General features: G+C 41.9%; 1 protein-coding gene across 3 annotated transcripts in view; it reads right to left on the bottom strand.

Annotated features, from left to right (window-relative positions):
• Positions 1-26,433, bottom strand: part of EGF (epidermal growth factor) — an 88,217-nt gene that overhangs the window by 14,353 nt on the left and 47,431 nt on the right. For 2 of the 3 annotated variants that reach the window (XM_073340890.1, XM_073340893.1), the window contains 12 exons: positions 24,361-24,497; positions 21,684-21,832; positions 19,983-20,087; positions 17,237-17,460; positions 13,136-13,303; positions 12,039-12,188; positions 10,365-10,523; positions 9,343-9,459; positions 5,933-6,058; positions 4,974-5,096; positions 3,399-3,549; positions 739-903 (listed from right to left, as the gene is read on the bottom strand). In XM_073340890.1, coding sequence (XP_073196991.1) covers positions 739-903; positions 3,399-3,549; positions 4,974-5,096; positions 5,933-6,058; positions 9,343-9,459; positions 10,365-10,523; positions 12,039-12,188; positions 13,136-13,303; positions 17,237-17,460; positions 19,983-20,087; positions 21,684-21,832; positions 24,361-24,497 — 1,774 coding nt within the window. The remainder of the gene's footprint in view (positions 1-738; positions 904-3,398; positions 3,550-4,973; positions 5,097-5,932; positions 6,059-9,342; positions 9,460-10,364; positions 10,524-12,038; positions 12,189-13,135; positions 13,304-17,236; positions 17,461-19,982; positions 20,088-21,683; positions 21,833-24,360; positions 24,498-26,433) is intronic. The other variant, XM_073340892.1, reaches the window with a different exon arrangement.

The following is a 26,433-nucleotide window of genomic DNA, read 5'->3' as shown; positions in this document are numbered from 1 at the left end:
ATATTGTAAGACTGAGACCCTCTGTCATCTATAGGAACAGTTTGTTTATAAATAACATGTTGATTATAGGGCATTTTCTCACCAAAAGGCAGCCCATCCCTGTGCAATCCCTAAGAGGCATTAGAGATTGATGGGAGAACTCTCCCAACAGAGACACCGTAGAAGACACATCCCTGTTGCTGATGCTTCCAGTACCTGGCAAGCTGCTGCTTCCACATGCTCTGCTACATGTATCATTGCAGCGCCTTGGTGATAAAAGGGGAACATATCTGATCTTCCCAGGCCAAGAAAATTCTCAGGCACAGCCCCTGCCCAGCCTCACAGGATGGCTATCACAGAAAAGGCAAAGCCCTACCAATTGCTTTGCAGCTCTGCAGTACCGAAGAGAAACCTTAGGGGAAAAATATGCATTATAGGGCATGCGTCTGAACTTCCTCGTCAATACAAATTATGGATCCTTTTCAAACCTAATAGGGTCTATTCTTCTTCTCCCTCAACACATGTAACTCTCATTAATGTCAATGTGTGTACTGCAAACAAGGGAGTGGAGCTCAGATGCCTAAGGATTGTGAATAATTCATAGGATAAATTACCGAAAAGAAAAAAAGAGCAAAATACATGTGGGGCCAGATCCTCAGCTGCTGTAAACTGGCATAGCCCCTATACCTCACCATTAGTTATGCAAAAACTGCTTGGTACCTCAGAGTTGTGTTGTAAATTTGTGATTGAAAGTTTTACCTGTAACAGTAAGCAGCAAGAGATCCCAGGAGGAGCAGCAGGATCAGCACAACTATACAAACGGCAATTGTGATGTTCCGCTTCTTTATTTGCTCCATATGCTGCTGTTCCCACCATTCCAAGTCGCTGAACTGACAGCGCTCCCCCACGTAACCAGTCACACAGCTATCAAAAAAGCAAATGAGCACACACAGTAACCAATGGTGGAAAAGAAAAATGTCACTGTTTGAATCACCTTTGGTGTTGCTTCATCAAGTGCAACCCTTATGGAAGAGTCTTGGAAAGTTTAACAGGGATTAAATAAACCAAGAGGGTTTTACAGAAATTTCTCTAACCACCATTTAATAGCGAGATGTTATTTATAGAAACATCTTATAGAATTTTATAATAGGGATCTAATACCTTATTCAATTCTAGGAGGTGGTTAAAAAATTATAAGAAATTATTTTCTATTAAATTCTACAGGCATTTTCAATAAGGGAACGTTCCTCTGAGATTTTCAAAGTAGCATCTTCCAACAGGTAAGTTTCAAGTTTTTCCCTATAAAAGACTGTTTGAAAATGAGATCTTGCTGAATCATTTGGTTTTATTTTCAAACTGTTGTTGTTGTTGTTGTTAAACGCAATGGGGAAAGAAGAAGAAGGGGCATTACAAAAGCTCTTATGGATAGAAAATATCTGCAGGATCTTTTAAAATTTTAAATGAACAGTTGCTGCTTTTTTTAAAAAAAAATCACCTTTCAGTGTTGTGACCCCAGACACACACAAAAAAGTTCATGAAATTGACTAGAAACTGAAAAATAAAAGGGAATCTCGCCAATCTAGTTTCATTGTCCAAGCTGAGTGAAATACAAAACGGGAACAATGCAACATAAACAGCAAAAAGTAAACTAGATTCTTAAAATTCTTTCAGGGTTAATAATGTAGACCCAAATCCCACTCACCAAACTGGTCTTACTGAAGTCAACAGAACCACCCACGAGTAAAGCAAGTAGGATGTGGCCTATAGTACCCTTTACTGATGATCTCAAATGCTATGCAAACATTAATTACTAAATTAAGACCATGCACCTTGTTTCAGTCACAAGATATGACAAATACACACTAGAGCTAGAACAATGCTAATATGTTTATGATGTAAAACCGCAATAAATTCCATACAAGCCAAATGGATCACTCTCTAATATGAGCATTTGAATCAAATTAAAATAAATTATGTTTGGTATGTGCAATTTATCACTAAACACATAGTTCCCCTCTCACCCCTAACTACATTCTTGTATTTAATGTGAATTCTACAGTCTAAATGAGGGAATACTGCCATCTAGTGTGCAAATATAAAAATAATCATTCAAAAGGGAGCCCTCTGCCATATGATATATAGTTCTAAACACAAATAATCTGTCTGCGGCAGCAGGGCCCACACGAAGACTTAGCGCACATCAGGCTCGTCCAAGGTAGATGTATAGCCCAGCTTTCCACAAACTAAGTGTTTGCATAGACACCCTCTAAAGAGAGCCCTGCCTTCTTGGGCTTTGGAAAGGATTCAGATGAGGTCTGATATGCAAACCATTTCTGTTGTTTTATTACCATTTTCTCTTTTTTCTAATGAACCCCTTGTTTTTAAGAGGACCGTTGTATTTGATAATTTCACACAGACTGCCCCAAAAGAGACAAAAATCCCTCAGTCTCTAAGTGGAGGTGCTGAAGGCTGGTACTAGTCTGAAAGGGCATGGATGGAGGTGTCCTCTCCCATCACAGAGCACCACAGATGGCTGCAGCAAACCAACCTGGGGAGAAGCCGAAAGGCCAAGGAGGACACGTGAGTTGGCAGAGATGTGGATAACTAAGTATTATTATTGAAAAACACATACAAGAATATATAAATACATATGTAGGAGTAGAAATGAAAAGCAACTGTTATGCATCCGGTATTCCTTAAAGCTGTGGGCACCTTGGTCTGGCCAGTTACCCTACAAAGGCTGTGTCTACACTGCACCTCTAGCGACCACGTGTAGGGTACGTGTAGCTACGCACTGCAGAAAAAAGCAGGCTGCATTCACACTGTGGCGTGTAGCTACATGTGCCAGTGAAAGGCTGTGGCGGGGGGAGGACAGCAGGCAAAGGCTTGGCAGTGGGGAGCTGATGGAGCCTCTCTCTGTTGCTGTTGTCTCTCCTTGCGGCTGGGAAAGATTCCAGCACTGGAGAGGCAATAGGACGCTACACTGCTAAAAACAGCAGTGTAGCTGGGGGAGGCACCGCCTGGATGAGTAGGGGTCAGATGTGTCCTGATTCTGCTCAGCTCATTGTCTTCACTGCCATGTATCTCTATGCTATAGGGGACAGGTAGTGTATGTACTCCACATGCCACCAACAGGAGTGTGCAGTGTAGATGTACCTATAGACTCTGAAGCAAATATGTGCAAAAGAATCAAGCACTCAAGGAAGAAATCAAATGCTACTGTTAACTGCAATGTTCGGGAACACAGTGAGCATCACTTATATCAACTGAATATAAAGGGCAGGCTCTGCTTACAGTTGTAGGAAATACAGAGAACATATATGGCAAAATACTTCATTGTTTGTCTTGAGGGAAATGCCCATCACAGTATCTCTAGGATGGCATACATTGGCACAGATGATACAAAGGTCTATACTTACGTGCATGCATAGTCTTGTAGAATTGAAACATAAATACAAACTCCACCATGAAGACAATAGGACTCGTATGAAGAAGGGCAGCCCATAAAACCATCTTGTTCAGAGGAAATGTTGTCATCACTGGTGCTCGTGGTAGAAGGCATAGCAGATTCTGAAATACAGTATTTCACATGCATGCACATCTTAGTCGTTGGCTAAACTGGCAAAATTGCTTGGTACAGAGCTTCAGCATTTCCAGGCAAGATAATAAGTAAGATTCTTTAACCCCAATAAACAGATTGTGATTCGCTCATCTGCACATGGTTAAGGTGGAACTACAATATATACTTTCTTTGTTTCTACAGTTTATGATGTTTTTCTATTACCACCACACAAACAACCAGAACAAACTTAAGCTTTGGATTTTTAAAACATTATCTATTTCCATAGCTGAATCAGGCATAAAGTCATATATAATTTAATGTCACCATTTCCCGGTTACAGCTTAAACTGCTGAAAAATCGGATTCTTGCAAAGAGGGCATGAGAATCTGCTGGTCACCTTCCATTGTCATAATTTCCTTCATTTTTCTGCACAGACAGGTCTCGGAGAATTTTGTAGAATGCTTTCTGTCACTGGACAGTGTACCAGAAAGAGGAAAATTCACCTCTAGGTAGGGGACCAGCACGACGACTATGCTTCACTTAAAGCCACATTTTCAAAGGAGATCAGCTCCCATTGAGGCACGTCAATGAAGCTCAGCTCCTGTTGTGACACTTATGGCCAGATTTTCAAAAGAGCTTAGCAATCAACACACCCATCTCTGCTGAAAATCTGGCCACTTATTCTGGTGACTGAGCTGAGCACTCTTGAAAATCTGTTCTTTATACTCTAGTTGAGGGCTTAAGTAGGACTTAAACAATAATAATATCTAGCTCTTATACAACACTTTCCCCCAATAGATCTCAAAGCACTTTACAAAGAAGGTCAGTATTATTATCCGCATTTTACGATGAGGAAACAAAGGCACAGGGAGATGAAGTGACTTGCCTAAGGTCACACAGCTGGTCAGTGGCAGAGACTGGACTAGAACTCAATCCTCTCAAGACCCAGCCTAGTGCTGTATCCCCTGAGCCACAACACCTTGTGCTGTCTCTGTGCAGAGAGGCTGAATCCCTGGAGAACCTGAAAAATGGCTTGACATGATGAGTCTTAGGTCATCTCATAAGAGGGGCATGGTATTACCCCCAACAAAGAACTATATCTGCTCTTAAAGAAGATAGTGGTTATTAGCTGTAAGCTATTATATTTAGAAATTAGAGCTGGCCCTGAATGTTGATACTTCCAACAAATGGAATCAAATACTCATGATGCCCAGCTTTGTAAAACCAAAATCTGGTCTCCTCAGCCCACCTCTTCTTGGGGAAGTGCAATTTGCAAACAGCAGCATCCAGAACCAATTTAATTGGATTCACAGGCTGCCTGACATCATTATTCAGCAATTTCTGAATTTCCCAGGATGATTCATCTATTGGAGCACTCGACCTTCCTTACTTAGGGACCAGGTTATTTGGCTTATTCACTAACTTTACTCACCAGCACAGCTGACCTCAGTTCCAGATAGACCATTAATGCAAGTGCAAGTGTAGTTTCCTTCAGTATTGGTGCAGACAGTGTTTTCTGCACACGTGTGTGTCCCCAGCTTGCATTCATCGATATCTGTCACCCAAACAGTCTGCAGTTAGAAGAACGAATGCCTCTGAGTGTCATTCTATACAGGAAGCAATGGGCTCAGCACTACTGGCATTGGGACGAATGCTGCAGAGCTTCGATCCACAGAGTATTCTTGGCAGCAAGTGGGATGAAAGAGCAAGAAAGTGTGCTCTCTGTGAGAGGCGGACAGGTAGGCTTATCCATCCCTGCACCTCAGAGGATTGCAGTGTTGGGAGAAGGACAGTAGATCCTCCACTGGAAAGAGAAGGCAGAAGCTTCACCGATAAAATTAAAGGACAGTGGGATCAGTGGATCTGATTATTAACACGTCTTTAAATGTACTCAGGGTGTAAATGTCAACACCTTGAAGCTCATGCCTATTAAACTAACCTAGAATTATTTGAGGAGTATTATGACACACTGAATACCTGCTTTAGTTTATATGCATGGTAATGATTTCCAATAAATCTCTGTTGGTTCACCCATTTTTTCCCCAGCATAGCCACCAAAGTGTAAACACCAAGGGGAAGTATCCATTGGCAACTAGAGGCTTTGCATATTGATCAGCTGCTGATGTTGCCACACATCAAACAGTAGGAAAAGAGCCAAAAAAGTAGAGATGATAAATGTCATCCATCTTGGGGAGCTTACTAGTCTAATATTAGTATGCAGACTCCAATGCCATTTTTCGACCAAGTAGTGGGATAGATCATTATAGACACTTAACACAACTCTCACATCTTGACACATAGCCGATCCAAATCATTAGACACGTCTCTTACTTCCTCATTCATTCTGTCACTGCCTCTCACTCCCCCTGTCACCCTCACACTCCCCCTCACCATAACAATGAAGCCCATCTCCACTGTATCCCTCCAGACACTTGCAGACATAGCCACCTTCGGTATTGATACAGTCCGATAGGTATCGATTACAGTGGTCCATGTTAAGAGCACACTCATCAATATCTATGAGAAAAACAATGTTAGGAGCCAAGGGACGCATTATTCATGGAGTAACATGCTGAAATGATGGAAAAGAAATGACTGTATGAGACCCACCCGCAAACAATCCCGTTACCTTTACTTGGGGCACGTCTACACTAGAAAGATAAATCGACCTATGTTGGGTCGACTTACAACCACCATACTAATTGCACCAAGACTCTTAGCTTCCCATTCCCCACAGGAGCCTGGCGGCTACACCGAGGCTCCCAGCTCCCCACCAGGGGCCCAGCTGAGGCAGGGAGCCAAGAGCCCGAGGGCAGCCAGACTCCAAGCAGCGTGGAGCCAGGAGCCTCCATGCTGCACCAGGGCTCCCTGCAGGGAGTAGGCTGGGCACAGCCTGGCTGGGAGTGGGGAGCCCAGGAGGGCACAGCCTGGCTGGAAGTGGGGAGCCCAGGCAGCAGCTGGGCTGAGAGCAGGAAGCCTGAGAGAAGACAGGCTCTGAGCGGGGAGCATGCAGCCTGGCTGGGAATGGGGAGCCCGGGGCAGCTGGGCTCTAGCTGGAGCCCACCACCTGCCCCATGGCTTTCTTGTCAATTTCAGGGCTTCACCATGGATGAAAGTAGACAAGAATGACAGCCAACAGCCGATGTAAGTAACACAGTGTCTACACGGACTTTACATCCCCCTGATCTATCCCGACATGAGCCTATGCCTCCAGTGGAGGTGGAATTATGATGTCGGTTTAATAGGACACCTACATCAGCTGGAGCAAGGCTGGAGTGTGTAAACTGACATAATTAGGTCGACGTAAGCTGCCTTATATCAGCCTTACTCTGTAGTACAGAGCAATCATTTTGCTTCTAAAGTACTGGGAAGAGTGAGCAGGGGGTGTGAGGTGTCCTTATTTGTGGCCATGAATTGAGGCTGGGGTTTTCAAAAAAGCCTGAATAAGTTAGCCACCTAAACCCCATTCAACTGGATGCCTAATTCCCTTAGGCTTCCTTGAAAATACCTGGCTTATTTATTGATTGATTTTTATTTCAAAGAAAAAGAACTTTAGCCCAAAGGGCACTCCGAAATAAAGCTCTGGATGCCCATGTCATATGATCAGTATGATTTAAATCCCACCACCACACATTCCCCCAAGGCACCCTCAAACACATTAGCCGTCCCCCAAAGCCCGCTCAAACAGGTGGGCTTTGCAGAGTATGTGCAAGACTATTTTGGACTGGCAGTGGGTGAGCATTCTAAAGTAAAGGTGGAGAATGCTCTGCCAGCAGCCCCTCTTTTATACCATGGGGGTATCAAGCTTGAGCACCCCTGCTGATCTCAGTTGTGGTGCAAAATTGCCTTAAAAACATACTTGAGTAAATTTCTATTTGTGCCAAAAAAGGGCTGTAGGTAGAACCAGGCATGATAATGTGTTTATCTCTGAAATTGCAATTTTCAGCTTCAAAGTCTACTGTCCCATGAGGGTGCATCATATACACTCTCTCTCTCTCTCTCTCTCTCTTTACCCGTGGCCTCCCCTCTGATCTGCAGTGCCTGGCTTTCCATTTAATTTAAGTGACAAATAAATTCCCTGAATCATGAGTGTATAACCTAATCTCAAAACTGCCTCCTTTCTTGCTCTCCAGAAGCACGATATGAAGTGGAATGTAGACTTTGAAAAGAGAAACAAGGGTTAAGAGAAAAAGGTGCAATAGTTCAATGAAACAAACATTTCATATCTATTCTCCCTCCCAATTATTATTATTAAAATAATGCTGCAAGTGTCGTTGGTGTTTTACAGTCAAATGATTGCCTGTGCTTTATTTCCAAGGTCTGCCTTGTCTTTATCTTTGTGGTAAGATAAAGTGCTTTTATTTATTGTTTCTGCGAGTGCACAAATGGGCTAACTGCACTGTGCTGTAGCTGGTCTCATCACAAGAGTACCCAAGAGCACATTCTAATACCAGAAAGAGACAGGCAGAGGAGCTCCCATAACTATACAATATAAACATTGCATTTGACCCATTAAACCTTAAGAGAATCCACAATGCTAAATTATACATCAACTATAATATCTATGTGCCTTGAGCTTTTTGTAATTAGATGCATTTTATAAATAAATATATTATACTTGTATTTCTATTGCCCCCATAATTTGTATTTGTTATCTCTGCTCTCTACTGAATAGAATGTCTGACGTGTCATAGGAACACAGAATTGCAATACTGGGTGAGAACAATCTACAGTTGTTTTGTCAGTAAGAATGGCCAGTTCCAGGTGCTTCAGAGGGAGGTAAAAACAAAATCATACTGAACAATTGAAATGCCTTGAGGAGAAGTGTCTCCCCAACCCCAGGCAGCCAGTGATTGGCTTATGCTGGGAAGCACGAGGATTTAGGTCTGATGATTTCTTTTTTTACCCTGCTGATGTTGCTGTGGATGTTCTCCATTTAAATACATAAAATGTTTTTGATTACCCCCAAGCCCTTGTCCTCAACAAAAGACTGTGGCAATGAGTTCCCTAGGATAGTTGGTGTTGTGTAACAATTTCCTCATATCAATTTTGCTGTCTTTCAGTTTCATTGGATGTGTCCTTGTTCTAGCATTCTGTGAAAAGGCAAGTAGGTCTCTGTAGCATTAATTATTTATAACCCTCTACCATATCTACTGTTATTGGCCTCATCTCTAATTACATAGTCTGAATCTGTCACTCCTGCTAATCTTTTACATCGGTTAAAGTGTGCATATTTAGTGGTTGCAGCCTGCAGAAACTATGAACGCTAATGCTACTACAATGAGCATGAATGTTCAGTGGATCCTATTTGCTTTCACATTCCACACTGAGTTCAAGGGGAACTCTCTTCTCGTCTGATAACTCTGCCGCTTACACACTTGAGCTCTCTCTCCCACATATTCATGAGAAGAGCTTCTTCAGCCTTTTGCTGCATCCTCCATTGCTAAGGGCATTGTAGCACATAGTTTCTCTCTCTATTCCCACAACAGACTAAATTCATCCCTGGTATAATGTTTATGAATTGAGAGCACTAAAGTCAGAAGAGTTACACCTGCGGCAAATTTGTCTTACTCATTGATATGAATAGTATTTACACTCATGATTCAAGGGAAAATAATGGATGTAATAATTAACCATTCCATTTCATGGTCTCTGTTCATTATCCTTTTCAATGGAAATGATGTGTCTGAACACAGCAGTCTTGTCGACCTTCCTGTGATGGCTCATGCTGTGGATATGTCAAAGACAGACGGCTTTTTCAATTCTATCATTTTCTAGAACATTTTAATACTTCCTCTTACCATAGCATGATTTACCCTCCCTGATAAATCCTTTCAAACACTGACACATAGCACCATCTTCCAGGGGAACACACTGGGCGTTGACATTACATTCTAACACAGCACAGTCATCTCGATCTGTAGCACAAACAAAATCAAAGTCCACCACACTGACTAGTTCAGTTAATCAAAGGAGCAAATGGATTTTTTACACAAAAGCATGTACAGCGAAAGTTTTAAAACATGGCCCCCTAGGGTTAACAATGACCAGCTAACAATTTTAAACACAACTGTCTTTGTCTACACTAGGTATAAACAGTGTTTAACCACTCATTTTCCCAGTGTAAGCAAAACCTTACAATGCATCAGAGTTGGGTGAATAACTGATTTGGCTGAATCCCAAAATTGTGTAAAATTTTGATGAATCAAAAAAATCCATTTGGGGTTGAGCTAACATGATTTTTTTGGACCCAAAATGAATTTTTCCAGCCAGGAGACCAGGCCGCTGTTATAACCATTAGCCCAGTGGTTAGAGCACTCTCCTGGGACATGGGAGTCACAAGTTCAATTCCCCCATGCCTGATGAGAAGAAAGGATGTGACCCTCATAGTGGCAATTCATAAACTAACAGATTTTTAAAGTACAAACGTTCATAGCAATTAACTTGAGATAAAAGTGTCTAGGCAAGAAAAGCTGTTAATCCCTTTTTGGTTTTTCTGATCCAGTTCTTTGTGATTTACAGTTTTCCTGTTAAGCAAAAGCCTTCTCTCCATATTTAATCCAGTGCCCCTCTGGATCCCACCTTTGGTTGGTTCTGACTAGACTTTCTAATTTCATATCATCCATGCCTAAATCTTGATGTTTGTTTCTTCTCCCTGGTGGTGTTTATAGGCAGCATGACCATTACAGATTGATCCCTCCTTCCTCTAAGCTCCACCACTCACCTCTGATCCAGTTGAATAAACCAATTTGTATCCAGCTCAGAATTTCACTTTCAGTACAACAGCCATGACCTTTGTGAACCATAAAATTGTAGACCTTACCAAACACCATGATTTCAGCCACCAACAAGTGTTGGGTCTGTAGCTCCTCCCCATTGTTAGTATCCCCATATGTCCTACTATTCAGTGGACTTTGGTATCTGGTTTCCAGTGTTGCTGTTTTATTCTGTGGTGCTGCCTTCTTTTGTACAGAGATACCCCCTGAAAATGTTGAAGACAAGTAGAACAGATGGTTGAAGTCTACTGAATCAAAGTTCTGATTTTTAGTCATACATAAATCAGTAATTCACAAGTCACAGAATCTGTGGCTTTCTATTTAAAACAAAAGTCAGATTGTTCTCATTCTGGCCTGTTCCCCCAGGCCTAAAATCCACTCAGTGGTTGGTTCTCTCAAATACAATGGGAAGGAATTAAATTAATTCCCCAATTGCACTTGTCAACATTGAAGGTCCATACTTTGATGTCTGTGTGTCAAGGTCCAATACTACAGAGGTCAGATTCATATGTTACTGCCCCAGTGGTCATCCACTGAGGCGTAAAAGAGCGTGATTTTTTAAACTTTTTAAAAATGCTAGAGATGATACAGCAATTCACTTCAAAGGCACAGCAATTCACCTTCACAAGATACTGGGATGTTCAGGTGAGCCTGACTGTATAAGCCAGTATTTTATGGGGTATGGGAGAAAAAAGTAGAGAGTTGATGCTTTTTTCAGTCTGGGGGTACCATATCAGAACACAGAATCATAAAAATCAGAGGTGCAAAGAACCTTTGATCCATCCTGAGGGGGATAGTAAAGAATTGTAGCCTACAGTATATTGACTAGCGCTTTGTGAGATGCTTACCTACATTGCTCTCTCCTGTAATATAATCACTTGGATGAATGTGAATCATTGCCCCCCTACAGGATAGAACATGTCAGATTTGCATAAGATTTTAGTGGCTGAGTTAGTCAAGCTGCTTCTTTAAGTTCACTGAGGAAAAGCCTTAATTTTCGGAGACAATTGTTGTGAATTCTAACCCTTACGCTGAAATATGTTGTTAAATACAGGACCTTCCTACCCTTAATAGAAACATTGCACATATCCAGGCTCTGACACAGGCACAGCTAACATGATTCAGTGCAACCACAAAGCAGCATTTTTTCCAGCTCAACTGTGTGCCAACCATATTGGCTTGTCCACACGTAGCACAATGCATGACCAGTGTGTATGAATGCACTCCTGGAAAAATATAAGCAGTTTTCCCAAATGCCTCAGCTGTTGATGCCAGGAGCAGAGCAGAGAGTTGGTGTTTTTCCACCTGGTGCAATGCACTTTGGTAAGTTGTCAAGATACTTTGGGAAATTCTGCCCTGCAGAACCCAGTTAGAACCTGACAGTCATGTAATAGTCCTGCTCACACATGAAGTCAAAACACGACATATCTATGTGGTTAGGAATTGTGTGTAAATCGTTTTGCATGAAGACATGAACTATATGCAGAGTCAAACTGGTTACATGCTGACTTCCATTCAAAACCCAGAGGGGAAGGAGAGAGAGAGAAGAAAGGCAGGGGAGTGACACAGTAAGAAAATGCCTATAAAAGGGAAATAAATGCTGTTTTCAAATGTCTACAAGCCTATCACAAATTGTGAAGAGTAAGAAAAATACATTACATTATTATTTGATAGTATCCTTTGAAGACAAGTTTTTTTTCATGACTAAAAGAATATGATACCTGCTGCTGTCTCAGGAATATTCAGGGCCTGACAGGTTTTTCCATTTTGGGTTTTCATAAAGCCTTTGTGACATGAGCAATGAGCAACTCCAAATCTGTCTTCACAGATCTGATCACAACCTCCGTTCTCATGAAGGCAGGGATCTGCCCCTAGGGGAGAGACATATGTGAACCTTAGCAGGATGCAGCCATACGTTCGGAGAATCCTCAACTATTAATTATCTTATCTTGTTGGCAGTGCAGATATGAAGCAGTTAAAAAATTTAAAACTGACAGAGAAGAGAATGCACTTTTTTTTGGTTAAGATGGGACGTGTACAATAAAGTATATGTGTTCCTTAATGACAGTAAAGCAGAACTGCATGCTTTCCATCATACACAGATATACTTACAGCTATTATGAATGCTTTTTATTATTGGACACTGGAGCCCTATTATCCTCTATAAGGCTTACTTCTGTGCTGAGGATAGTAAGCACTGTGTCAAACTGTGACTGTCTTATTTACACAAGTAGTCTTATCTAAATCAATAGGACAACTCACTTCAGTAAGGTAGATGCAATATGAAGTTTCCTGCAAGCTCTTCCAATGGGTTGGAGTTTGTCCCTGGCAGAAAAATCAAATGGTTTGGCCCTCAAACCAAAGAAGCTTAGAGGTTCCACAGGTGCCTTTTTGGTGTTACACATCACTATTATTTGTATAAGGAGAAAGAAGCTACACAAAGGCGATAGATGGATATCAAGAGTGTGGTCTCATGGTAATTGGTCAGATTAGTGCTACAGAAAGTATTATATTCTTAGCTTGAAGCACATGGCTTTAGAGATGCAAGAGCTATTAGCATTGATGGGGGAGCTGCATGTCCAAAGTCTACACACCAAGCTGGAAACAAACCCGCTAATGCCCCCATGAGTTCCAGAGCTCCAGAAAACAACAGTTTTCTCATGACTCTAATAAAAGCCAGTCTGACTGTGTATGTGGAGTCTTTTGAAAATTCTATTTCAGAGATGAACATTCCCTCCTCTAAATGTCTATTGTACCAATAGCAGCGAACATAAAAAGAAGCCCGTAAGGGAATGACTGCTTAACTTTTGCAGAATACCTGGTTTCGCCAAAGGATGAACTACAACCACTGACGAGGGTCTCAGCATGCTGCCTCGGAGACGTACCCTGTTTTGGCCGGTCTTCTTGTCCACCCTCGTTAATGAAGGCTTAGCCCAGTCAGAGAACCAAATGTGATCCTCAAATACTGCTACATCAAATGGATGGCCTAGAAAGCAATTATACTCTTCAATGCCAGTTCAGGTTCAAGTTACACAAGTCAGCACGTAACCAAAATAAGTATCCACACACGTCTTTCTAGAAACACAGCAATACCGTAGAGATACCCAGACTTGCACTTTTATGTATCTATCAGTAGATGATGGAAAATATCAGTGCCCATGAATGGTTGTTGATGAGCAGTCGCACCCTGCTCTTCCGACTCCAAAAGCACAGGCCCTTGCCTCTCAAGAGTCTCTTTTAGCTGCTACCAATGCAAAGTTGTGATACAGCTGATTCCATTTTGATTCCATCCTATGAGGGACAGTGCTGTGCGCGTGTGTGTACACGCACAAGCCAGTATACTACACCATTCACCTACACGGCTTAGAATTAACCCTTACATTTTCAAAATAGTGCACAGAGTAGCAGTTTTTCCCTTGGTAACTCGAGCCTTGCATGGATACAAAATTTATATTTGCAGATGCAGATATCGGCAGATATAAATCATTATCCGCAGAGCTGCAGGGCGCTACCGGGACCCAGAGCAGCAAAAGCAGTAGCCTGTCAGGCCGCCACGCTCAGGAGCCAGTGCCCTGTACCCAGAGCTCCTCCGGCATATCTGTATCGCCCCCAGCCCTGCCCAATGCAATAGCACGGCCAGAGACAGCTGCGGGTGAGCCTGGTGCCTGCCCCAGTGGGCAGGGTTGTGGCGGAGCTGGGAGCAGTACAGCCACGTCAGAGGAGCTGCCAGCACAAGGCCCTGGTTCCTGGGAGCGGCAGCATGACAGGCTACTGCTTTCACTGTTGTGGTTCCCAGCAGAGCCCTGCAGCTTCACAAGTACCAATTTATATCCACGGAGATACATTTTGTATCCATGCAGGTCTCTACTGGTAACGGAACATATGCTTAAATTTTGAAATTGGAATAAGGGGATGATTTCCAAACACAAGCATGGCAATTCCGAGTTAAGGATGCCAAGTACTGTTGTATAGATTTTTAAAAGAAATCTATGCTGTCTAATTCTGGCTATTTGAGTATCGGTGTCAGAGTTAGAGATTATTGTTAGGTTGCTATGGGCCTATACATTTAGACAAGTATTCCTCTCCTCAGTGCACACACGGACAGATCATATATACTGGACCTGCATATATTTTTAGCTGCTTTTGGAGGGAACTCTAAACTCTTGCCAGAGTTTGGATATTTGCCCCATTTTATCAGCCTGTAGCATCAGGTATTCCTGTTGAGTGACAGGTATTTCCTGTAGTAACGCAATTTACACGTAAGCCTTTGCCCAACTGGAAAAACACTGTCTATATGAGAAACATATTACCAGTTATACCACCCACATTTGGATACTTATTCCAGGATAAATGTGTCTTTCTTTCAGTTTAGCTTAACCCCTTTCCCAAGTGACATTAGCTAAACTAAAAAAAAAGCCACTTTTATACCAGAATTAGTGTGTCCACACAGTGGTTTTTAACCAGTATAACCATATTGGTTTCAATTCACACTTCAATTTATATCAAAGAAATGTTCCTATGTGGACAAGACTGTTTACTTTTTCTTAAATGTTGTTTTGGGATTTAGGAATCCTTTTCTATCCCATGAGCATATATCCTGAAGTCTTCCACATCAGGCTTACTCCCTTGGCCTGATTCTCTTCTTATTTCATTCCATGAAGTTTGAGAAACTAGCCAATATCCTGGATAATGTCTTCATCCAAATAGTGAATTATTTTATTACACATAACCTGCACCCTTGGAAGACCAAAATCCTCCCATCCCAATGGGGACATCAGTAATTTAGCCCTCACAGTTTTCACTTATACTTAACCACAACTTAAAAATCAAAAATAAAAGTGGGAAATGATCCAATAAAATTAAAAATAAGAAATAAGGATCCATCCTACAAGAATCATGTAGAAGCAGGACTATGTACCATTACTATGCATCTCCAAACACAATAGGGACTGTATAAACAGAGACCTTTACTGTTGGTCCCCTAGAACAGGTGCTCACATCTTTGTTTTTACTCAAACTACAAAACAGTCATAATGATGGAACAGATCTAAGAAAACCTAATCTGCCTTGCATGCAGCTGTCACTGGATGTCTGTACATTCTACTCATTATTCACATATGACCTGTAACTACAGCGACACTAGATGGCACCCGTGCAATAAGAATGCATACTTACCCAAAGTATGTATAAGGTATTTAGATACCGTTGGGAAGGTTTGAAGTTATATTTGTCCAGGGTACAATGTATTAATCTTAAAATGTTCATGGGTCCAGCTGAGTGTTTGTCAAAGTATGTCATTTAAAAATAATATACAATTATATACATACAATACTTCACACAGACTTTCTCAGACCACACATTTTAAGACAGAGACAATTAACAAAAAAAACTCCAAATAAACCAGAGAGAAAGAAAATTAATTTTTAGACAACCCTCCCTTGGTCCCATTTTTAAGCCATAAAACACCAAGAGTGAAATGCTTGCCCTACTGATGTCAAGGGCAAAATTCCCATCGACTTCAACAGGACCAGGATGTCACTCTGTATCTCTTTCCCCCTTCCGATGCACAAGTCTGATGCTCACCAACCTAAACACAGTCTCATGTCTGATGTCACCTCTCTGTCTCCCAATACACACACCATAGACTCAGATCCATCTCTTTTCCTCCACTCTCCTCTGACGTTCCTTTCTCTCGTCCTCTCTTTTGCTTCCCGAGAGATGCTACCCCTTTGACAGTCACTGGAGAACAAAGTGAAACTTACAACAGGTTGTCAGGTTTTTCTTTGCAGCTCAGCCTGCCTGACTCAGCTGCAAAGTGGAGTTTACCACAGTTTGTACTTTTCACTGTCAAACCTATCACAGAGGGGACAAAGAAGAATGACAGGCCAGAGTAGCACTGTGGGGAGGGGGAGGGGAAAGGAATGCTAGAAGGGCACTCCATTCAGCCCTATTGGTACCCAAGGGACTGGAGAGTCCTCCCATCTTTACAGGCAGCCCTGCACATCAGTGACGGGGAATCTGGCATGGAAGAAGAAACACAAGCCACACCAGGGAAAAAGAGCAGCCTAGTACTATGAGATGGCTGCCTAATGTGGTCTCTGGCAGAACAACACGACCACAATATGGTGATAGTGTGGTCATTATACATGGAGGTCTATTTGAACCCAGATGGCAGTCCTCAATTGATCCATGACCCGCCTTTTGAGCAACACTGCTATAGACTGACTACACAGTTACAAAATATATGCTGTCAACAATGTGACAGCGTCGAAGGGCAATCACTGCTCTGTATACACACACAAACAAACACTAAAATGTGGTTTGTTCTAAATGTGTTAGACTATCAGTTATCCTGGGCTGAGGCTTCTGTTCTAGCTCTCAAGGTGATCTTCTCATCTCAAATCACAGCAAGGCTGAGCAGTAATAGCCACCAGCATCTTGCAAAGATCATCTTTCCATTGCTCGCAATGTGTGTATTATGTATTTAGAGATGTCTGCATGTTGAAGACTGTATAGACATAGTCCTTGATACAGAGAGTTTAAAATCTAAAGGCCTGTTTTCTCCTCTCACTTACACAGGTGTAACTCCACTGATGTATGTATGCAGTGAAGCAGTAACTCAAGGAACCAACGTATCATTTTCTTAATGGGATAGATCTTCTAAGGAAGGCAGCATAGAACTCTGTGCAATAGATTTGGGGTGGTCTCTTACAACTAGAGGGTGATTAATACGGCTTGTCTCTAGTACAGGTGTTGCTGAATATACTAAATTCTGCATGGACTTACCTACTACAATCCCATTAATCTCAACGGAGCTACACAGGACGTAAATTAGTGAAGAATCTGGCCCATAATTCAGATTCACATACACACAGAGACAGATATACATAACAAGTAATCATCAACCCCAAAACCTCACCTACATCATACTGTGTAAGTATTCGGCGTTTAGAACCATCCAGACTTGCAGTTTCAATAACAGACTGTTTAGCATCACACCAGTACAACTTGTCAGCTAAGCAGTCGACAGTTATTCCACTGGGCCAAACCAGGTCAGTGCTAGCTATAATCAGACGATCAATGCCTTGTAGGGAAGCACTTTCGATCCGTGGGTTGACCCCCAAGTCAGTCCAGAATAATCTCCTTTAGTGAATAAAACACAAAGGAGTCAGTAAGCAAATATGTTTTCCCTTCAAATTGATCTTGTTTTGGAGAATTCTTTCATGGCAGACTGATTGTAGCAAGTCAGGCACATGGAAGACATAAGGCACCTATCCTCAAAACAAATACTTAGAATACTGATCTTTTAAAAATTGTTTTATGATCCCAGATCATTATATTAAATATATGTGTGGTTGTGAACATAATTCCGTTTTTGCAGTTTAAAATAAAATCTCTGAAGAAACATTTCCCTCATCAGCTTCTTACCGAGTTTAGGGTTCTCCGTTTCCATTGCAACAGATGATAATACTATAACACTCTATAATAATGGAGTGATTGCTGCTTTAGGCACTGTGATAGCAACAGCTGTTACAGGCCACACATGGAATCCTGAATGCACATCTCTGTAAGCAAGTCAGCCAGGAAATTATTTTCTTCTATTTTGTTTTATATATTAAAAGAAACCAAAAATGAGCCCTGTCCCAAATTTTTCAAACTAAGTAAAGATTCTTGATGCTCAGTTTATGGGTGCCCAACCGAGATAGCATAAAGAAGCCTGATTTTCAGAGGTTGAGGGCTCAACATTTTCTGAAAATCAGGCCCCTTTAAAGTGACTCAAGTTGGGCATTTAAAAATTAAGGCATGCAGAATCACTAATCATTTTGGGGCCTCAGAATTTCCCTGGTGTAATCCCAGTGACTTCAGTGGAGTTACATCAAAGGATGAATTTGGCCAAGTTATCTGCCTTTGTTAAATATACTCATATAGGCCCCAAATCCTACTAGCCTGACACAAGCAGTTCCTCTGTCATCAAAGGACTGCTAATGGAGAGTATCATCTGTCCCACAATGTTCTTAATACTCTTGTTTGACTTTGAATTTCATCTTTAATACTGACGTTTACCATCATGGAAACTACCATAGTCCTTTGTTGTTTCTTTAGCCTTTAACTTCTCAACAGGGACATTTTCACTGGGCTCTAATTCCACACCCCACCATATCTGTCCCTCTCCAATACAGCTTTTGCTTCAACTTTAAACAATGATTCATCAGTTACTGTTTCAAAAATAATCATCTTGTCAACAGTAATCAAAACTCGCCTGGACTTCTGCCTACTTTTTCAGGAACTAGACCATAAAACTCCGACATTCTGTGACACACTATATATAGGTCAATCTTACTTTCAACTTGAGATTTTACTTTATTGCCATTGATAACTTATAACTAGCTTCCCAAACTCAGGTATTCCTAAGTGTTTTCCCTAGAGACCCTCTGTGTTCCATACCCTTGTTCCATCACCACTTTCCAAAATCTTTTATTTCCTGGATGGGGTTAACAAGGTCCACCTACTCTTTTCACTCAGCAGTAATTATAGTGCACTTTCCTGCAGGATAAACATACCTGACATCAAAATGACTCTGAAAAACCCTGCAACACTATTTCAGGTTTTAGAAACCATCCTGTTACAGACAGGGTGAAATCCAAATAAAGTCCATAGGAGTCCATTAACTTCAATAAGGCCAGGATTTCACCAATAACCCGAATCTATCACTTGGTGGTTCTAATGTCCCCATCAACATATTATGTATGCACCACCAGATATGTAATTAAGATAAAAGTGCAAATATATGTTTATATTCGTGCACCTTCACATCCAGTAGATTATTGTGGATATGACTTCAAAGACTGCAATGTTACTTAAACGTGAATATGATAACTGCAATAAAATCCCTTCCCTGGTGAAAAGGAAAAATTACTTTCAAAGCTGAGCATATAGTGTCCTGCAAAAGATACAATCCTTTTTAACTAATAACATTTACCAGTGAGGGTGACTTTAACTATATATATATATATATATATATATATATATATATATATATATATATATATATTTGCTTAGTTTTATTTATATACAATTTATCCCCGGTGCCAGGTGATAATTGTATAAAACGTATAGTAATAACATAATTCCTGTAATTAATCCTCAACTAACAATAGCCCAGCAGTGAAAAAGAAACCATAAGTATTTTTAAAATCTGCTTCTAGATTCCCATTGCTACAGCTGCCCACCCACACAAAACCAGACAGATGGCATGTGTGGTCACAGTGTGTCCCAAAGGCAAATGTGTGTCTTTACAATAAAAGTCAAAGTTCCTTGAAGAAGAAAAAAGTCATCTACTGCTTTCTTCCCGTTCCAAGGTGAATTGGGTGCTGATTGATGAAGAATTGACAGAACTGGATAGAGCCAAGTGATGGCAGGAGCTCTGCAAACTTCTCCCACACAACTCCATCAATCTTCACTCTCAACACACCCAATTACTGCTTCACTGGGCAGTCCACTTCCAACAGTGAGAAGTGGACAAGTATCCTAGGATGAGAGCAGTTTATGTGGGAAAAAGGCAGGACCTGAACACTGGTTTCCTAATTAGAGAAGGGGGGGGGAAGCTGTAATATTTACCTTCCTCACCACCTACTCTTAGATCAATAGTTTCTATTACTTCTTACTTAGCTAGCGGGTGAACAGCAATCCCTCGGGGCTGGAAGATGTCCTCCTTGATGATCATTTCTCTGTGCATTCCGTTCAACTCACTCCTCCCAATGTAAGACTTCCTGCAATATACAGGACACAATTTGAGCCATTACTGTTATCTTCATTCCCTTTTTTAGCAAAATATACTCACTGAGTTTTTAAACTGTCATTTTCTTTAGCTGACCATAAAGTGTAATGAATGGCATTTCAAATACAGAAGCTAGTCTTGCCAGCACTGACTGGCCCATTGCTTTAATCATTCATGTCATAGCTCCATTATCTGGTCCAATAGAATGATAGCAGGAAATTGATTTCTCTGCAGGAAATCAAACTACTTTTTTCGGGTAGGTAGAGAATTGGATGTCTGTTTATTAAGAACATTAATTGGAATCAAGGAGAGAATAAGCTCCTGAATGAGGAAAAGTGTTAAAGAACAAAAGTAATAAATACTTTTCTTAAAGCACATTTCATCCATAGGTCTCAAAGCACTTTACAAAGACAGGTACATATCATTATCCTCACTCTACAGACAGTGAAATTGAGTCAGAGTGGTGCCCAAGCAAACACAGATGGCCTGACTCCCAGTCCTGTATTTTATCCAGAAAAGATTGCAGAAACTTTACTCTCATAAATGTTATCCAGAGGAACAAATGTCAGAATAGTATTAACATCTGACTGAAGGGAAACCTACATCCTTCCATTCCTAGCTGACTCAAAAAGGAAAGGGCCAGCAGTGTCAGGATGGAAGGAGGAATGTAGGCCTGGGAGAAAAAAAAGCAGTGGCTCAGAATGTGTGAAAGGTACAAATCCATCCATGAACTTCTGGATACCTTCTGAAGGAAGGCATAGGAACTTTACTAATTTTTATACAGGACGTTGATCCACATATTTTCCAGACAGTTCACAAACAAAAATCGCCTGGGTATATACATCACAGAGTGAGGAAGGTGCAATTCAGAGTACAGCACATACAGTAGGAAGATGATCTGCATATTCAGAATCAATTTTTATTGTCTAGTAAAATGTTGGTCATGCTATGTAGCCATCCTTCATCTTTCATATAACCACTAGGGTGTTGCTCTAATCCAACACTGCCTTTTTGCCAAAGATGGGCTTTTTTTCCCCTCCGTGAATAGTGTGATGTGCTGGCTCACATGTGTGATCATATTATCCACTAGTGACTAAGGCACAAAGAGGGCATAATCCTTTCTATGACAGTGAGTTAACAAAGAGTCTCCTTTAACTCAAGGAGGTCTGTGATTAAGGAGACAATGGTTCTGTGCTATGTCCAAGATGTGTCATGTGTATAGTATAGCAATGTTCATGAGCTTATATGCAGCACATATTCTACATTCATTGCAATTGAGCCTGATCACCTGGTCCTCACAAAGACAAATCTCCTGCTGAAATCAGTGGGAATTTTGTCTGTACGAGAAGTATAATATCAGAATCACAGAGAATTGTTCTTTTTTTACACACTTTCACATTTTTTACACACCTTGACATTGATTTTCAGATGCTAAGCTTTCAGTCAGTAATGACTTACAATTACTTGATAAAACACTACTGTATTTAAAGTAACATCTCAATTATTCCCACATTACAGTTCAGTTATTCCATATATCTTGTGACAATGTTACATGTGCTCTGGCATCAGTGCAGAGAGAAGCGCATACCCTCTGTCTGTCCAATACAATTTACGGTTAATCCAGTCCACAGCAAGACCTTCAGGTATATCTATAGCTTCACAAATAATTTTTTCACGATTTGAGCCATCCAGATCAGCTCGTTCTATCCACTTCAAGGCTGTGTGTGCAAAATAAATCTGTTAAGAGGAAACATAAGAATTATTTTCAATTATTTCACAAATCATTTCTGTCCAGTTTCCCTGATCTTACTGTTTCATCTCTGACTATGAATTTTCTTTTTGGAAAAATCCCTATTCACTTATTTATAAACTGGTATCCTGTGATTATTGATCGAACAAACAGGCACTTATCTTCAATCAGAATGACTTCCGCAGGCTGAGCATGCTTAGTAATAAATCCTAGCTGTCCTACATACCACCTCCTCAATAACCTAAGGTTCTCTTTTACACAGCAACCTCCTAAAGTGGAACACAGCCCATGAAACAACAGAAGGAGGAGGCAGAAAGAAATGTGTTAATATTTAGTTGCCAGATCATTTAAGTAAATGAAAGCATGTGTGTGGAGGGGGATGGATATAATTTCCTCCTGTTCCACCTCTTTTCACATTTGTCTTTGTTATTTTCTTAAATAACAGGCCCTGTCCTGCAAGGTGTTCCAGGACTCAACTCTAATGGGGCTGCAGACAGGCACAACGGCCTGGCCTACACAGAGAACCTTGCAAGGTCTTAGACGAAATCTGAAATTCTCCACTGTTTAGAGTTATGGTTACCACCATTTGTAGGAGGGGGGGGGAAAGTCATTTTATATTTGGTATCAGCAGAGAATTGTATCCTGAACTGCAAAACAGCATACAAAATAACACTAAAACTTCACTGCAAATGCTAACAACAACATTAATGCCTTTGCACTGACTGTAGATTTTTCTTGAGCCTTTAAAAACTCAACTCGGGCAAACTCTCACTAACTTCAATGGGTATTTTGCTTGCAGCCAAACTGGGAGATTTTAGGCTACTAAAAGTCTGGCGGCACCTGGCCACTCCCGGAAGTGGCCACCACATCCCTGCGACCCCTGGGGGGACAGGGCACTCCGTGTGCTGCCCCTGCCCACAGCACCAAGTCTGCAACTCCCATTGGCCGGGAACTGCCACCAATGGGAGCTGTGGGGGTGGTACCTGCAGGCATGGGCAGCATGCAGAGACCCCCTGACTCCCCCACCAGTGGCTGCAGGGACATGCAGGCCACTTCTGGGAGTGGTGTGGGGCCAGGGCAGGCACGGAGCCTGCCTCAGCCCCACTGTGCTGCCAACCAGGAGCCGACCGAGGCACCCGTCACCCCGTCCTGCACCCCAACCCCCTGCCCCAGCCCCGAGCCCCCTCCAGCAGCCAAACTCCCTCCCAGAGCCCACACCCCCTCCTGTACCCCAACCAGCTGGTCCAAGCTCAGCCTGGAGCCACCTCCCACCGAACCTCTCAGCCCCAGCCCAGAGCCTGCACCCTCTCTTGCACCGCAACCCATGCATCAGCCCAGTGAAAGTAAGTGAGGGTGGGGGAGAGCAAGTGACAGAGGGAGGGGGGAATGGAGTGAGCGGGGCGGGGCAGAGGTGCCCAGCTCCATCTTCTGCGCAGCCTCCATGCTGCTCCCTCAGCTGCCCCCAGGAGGTAATGCTGGGGCATGTGTGCGCCAGCCAAGCAGCCACAGGAGCCAGGTGCTACGGAGTCTGCTGCCTTGTTGTTACTGCCCATGTGCTGTGACAACAGCAATGTCTATACCCTGTCTAGCTGTTTCTGACAGCAAGGAAGACCCCTGGGGAACTGGGGTGAGAAGCTGCCCTCTCATTTATCTGAACTCCCAATTATCCAAATAAAATCTGCGTCCCCCAGGGTATTCAGATAAACTTGAGCATACTGCATTATCTTAGAGAACAGTGGAGATAAGTCTCATTATAAGGAGAAAACTGTCTGTTATACAAGGCTTAACAAAGCAGCATTCGACTACCCCTCTTCCAAATTCACCAAGCTTAGAGCACTGGGATGAGGCAGTACTCACTGGTCCTAATCTGGCAAGCTGCTCCATGTGGGCTGACTCCTGGGTCCAGAAGGAACACCAGGCAGAATCAGGACCACATTCTGTAAGGCTAACAAGCTTGCCACATTTGCAGAAGGTTGGTTTAACGCTACTAGGAGAATTGGGTGCAATGCTTGTTAAAAGAGCCTCTACATATTGTATGGGTTTTGATATGTAACAGTGGTAAAGATGCCTTGATTTTCTATGATCCCTCAATAAAAGCACCCGATACATTTCCAGGAAATGATTCTGAAGTTTAAAGTGAGAAATCAATTGATTACACAAATGTTTTTGTTCGAGACAGCGTCCTTTTCACAAACAGAAGTTGGTCCAATATAAGAGACCCACGGTATCTCTTTGTAGTCATGCTTAAAACTATGTGGGAAATCCAGCCATTTTGGCATATGGACTACATTAAACTAAGAGACAGAACTGAAGGGTCAAATTTAACCAGTGGGCTTGTGTTTAGCACCCTACTTGAGACAGAACACCACACCAACCGTGTTGCTGGACATTCAACGGAATAATATCAGCACAGCATGTCATCTGGATCATTGGCAGCACAAAGGTTAAGGTACAAGGAAGCACAATCCATTTGTCCTCACACCACTTCAAAATCCTCTCATTTTTAATGCCTTACCTTACTTTCAACTGGGTCATAGTCCAGTGCTAAGACTATGCCCATCTGCCAGTCGAGTAAACTTGTGTAATCTGTTCCATCAAAACTGATGCGGCGGATGTCCTGGCCATTTGCAAATAACAAAAATGGCCTGGGGCCTGTTAATGAAATTTTGCATGCATGTTAATTCTTCTACGCCCAAAGTAATCTGTACATAAGATGCTTTATGTGTGAAAAAGCAATTAGAGTGCACATTTCTCCTCTCTGTCTCTCCTCGCTCTTTTGTTTCCATCATCTTAATCAAAGTTCAACATCAACAAGATCTCATCAATGAAGAAGGAAAAAGTTAATTGTCTATCACTGAAAGCAATTGCCTCTTTTCCTTTTATTGCTAAATTTTAAACTGGCACTTAACTCTTCTGCACAGGTGACTGCATAGATATGCTGGACATGCACAGAGCAAATCATGAAGTCCTTACTTAGTTATTACTCAGTTCTTTCCTCAGGCAAAGTCCTATAAAAGTCATTAGAAGTTTTGTCTCAGGAAAGGCTGAAAGTCTGGGCCCAGGTATACACAAGCTGAATCAGGATGTCTTTTATTTAACAAAGAAACAGAAAGGGAAGTGTTAAAATAAAGAACATAGACTGAAAGCCACACTCCCTCCTTCCCCCACAGCCCATACTGTGGGAACCGCTAACAGCACGTCAACGCAGCAACCAAAATTAGGCATACTTGTGCTAGCTTTAACCAAGCTAGCAGCACATGGATTTCAGAGCAGATTGTACAAGTCTGCCCAGAACCCTGGGTACATATTTGCTTTGCTAGCACACACTGGTGTCTGTGCCATTGCATCTTCATTGCTCTTTTTAGCCACGCTAACTAAATTAAAGCTAGCACGGGTACGCCTACCTGAGCTGCAATCGGACCTCCGATTGCAGCATCGACAGACCCTAAATTAGCATTTTACAATGCAAAGGAAGGGAGCTTGGTAGTGCTTTAGTTTATTGAACTAGCCTTTCACCCTTGGGTCCTTGACTTAAATCTCACTTACTTCACCAATGAAGTTAGTCTGACAGTCTCAATTAATCCCCCCAACATAAATTAATTATTGCTGCTGTCGTCATTTGCATTCCAGTGTTGCCCAGAGGCTACAAGAGAGATTAGGGCACCACTGTGTGAGGCACTGTACAACCAAGTTGTAAGAGAGACTTTCTGCTCCAAAGAATTTACAATCTAAATAGAAATAGTGAATGACAAAGGATGAAAGGAAGGGTGGGGAAACTGAAGCACAGAGCCTTAGGTCCTAATCCTGCAAGCATGTACATGCTTTCCACTTCACAGGAGACTATAAGTAAACATATGTTAAGTGTTTGCAGGATCAGAGCCCTGTCATCTGTCCAAGGGCACACAGAGTCTGTGGCAGAGGCAGAAATTGAACCCACATCTCTTCAGTGCCAGTCCAGCAACTTAGCCGTAAGAAAATCCTTCCTCGTATAAAGTGTACATCACAACACCACCATACAATCCAGTTCACTTGACAGTGAGGGACCATAAGGAGCTTTGCACTGTAATAGCAAAGACTGCAGATTGGTATTGACATGCACGGAGTAAAACTGCACAGTGCAGATGTGCACACTCTCATATGCCTGATGTTTGACAATGCAACTGATTCATTTTTAAATTTATAAAATGCAACCTCTCTGGGCATATGTATAATACATAACATAACATCTAACACTGACAAAAATCTAGAAGTAAAGATTCACTCCAAAAACCAATCTACTATCTGCCCACCACCGCTATCCTCACCCCAAATAGATGGGCCTTGCACTGGGACATACATGTCAACAAACTTGGGCTTTTTTGGATCAGTGGTGAAAATAACTTATGCAATAGAGGGCCCTCAGCTGGCCATGCCTTGCCCAGCCCTCACATATAAAAACCTAGACCCCAATCCTGCATTGTGTAGCACATCAGCAGACTGCTGCACACACGGCTCCCCATTTACTTCTGGGACACAACAATCCCCTCCCCCATGCTACACAATGCAGGATGGGGCCCCTCAAACGACTGAAGTTGACTAAAAGAAACTA

Source organism: Lepidochelys kempii, chromosome 4 (genome assembly GCF_965140265.1).
Source record: "Lepidochelys kempii isolate rLepKem1 chromosome 4, rLepKem1.hap2, whole genome shotgun sequence".
In the NCBI taxonomy this organism is placed as follows: domain Eukaryota; kingdom Metazoa; phylum Chordata; order Testudines; family Cheloniidae; genus Lepidochelys; species Lepidochelys kempii.
This window is presented reverse-complemented; position numbering and strand designations above follow the sequence as displayed.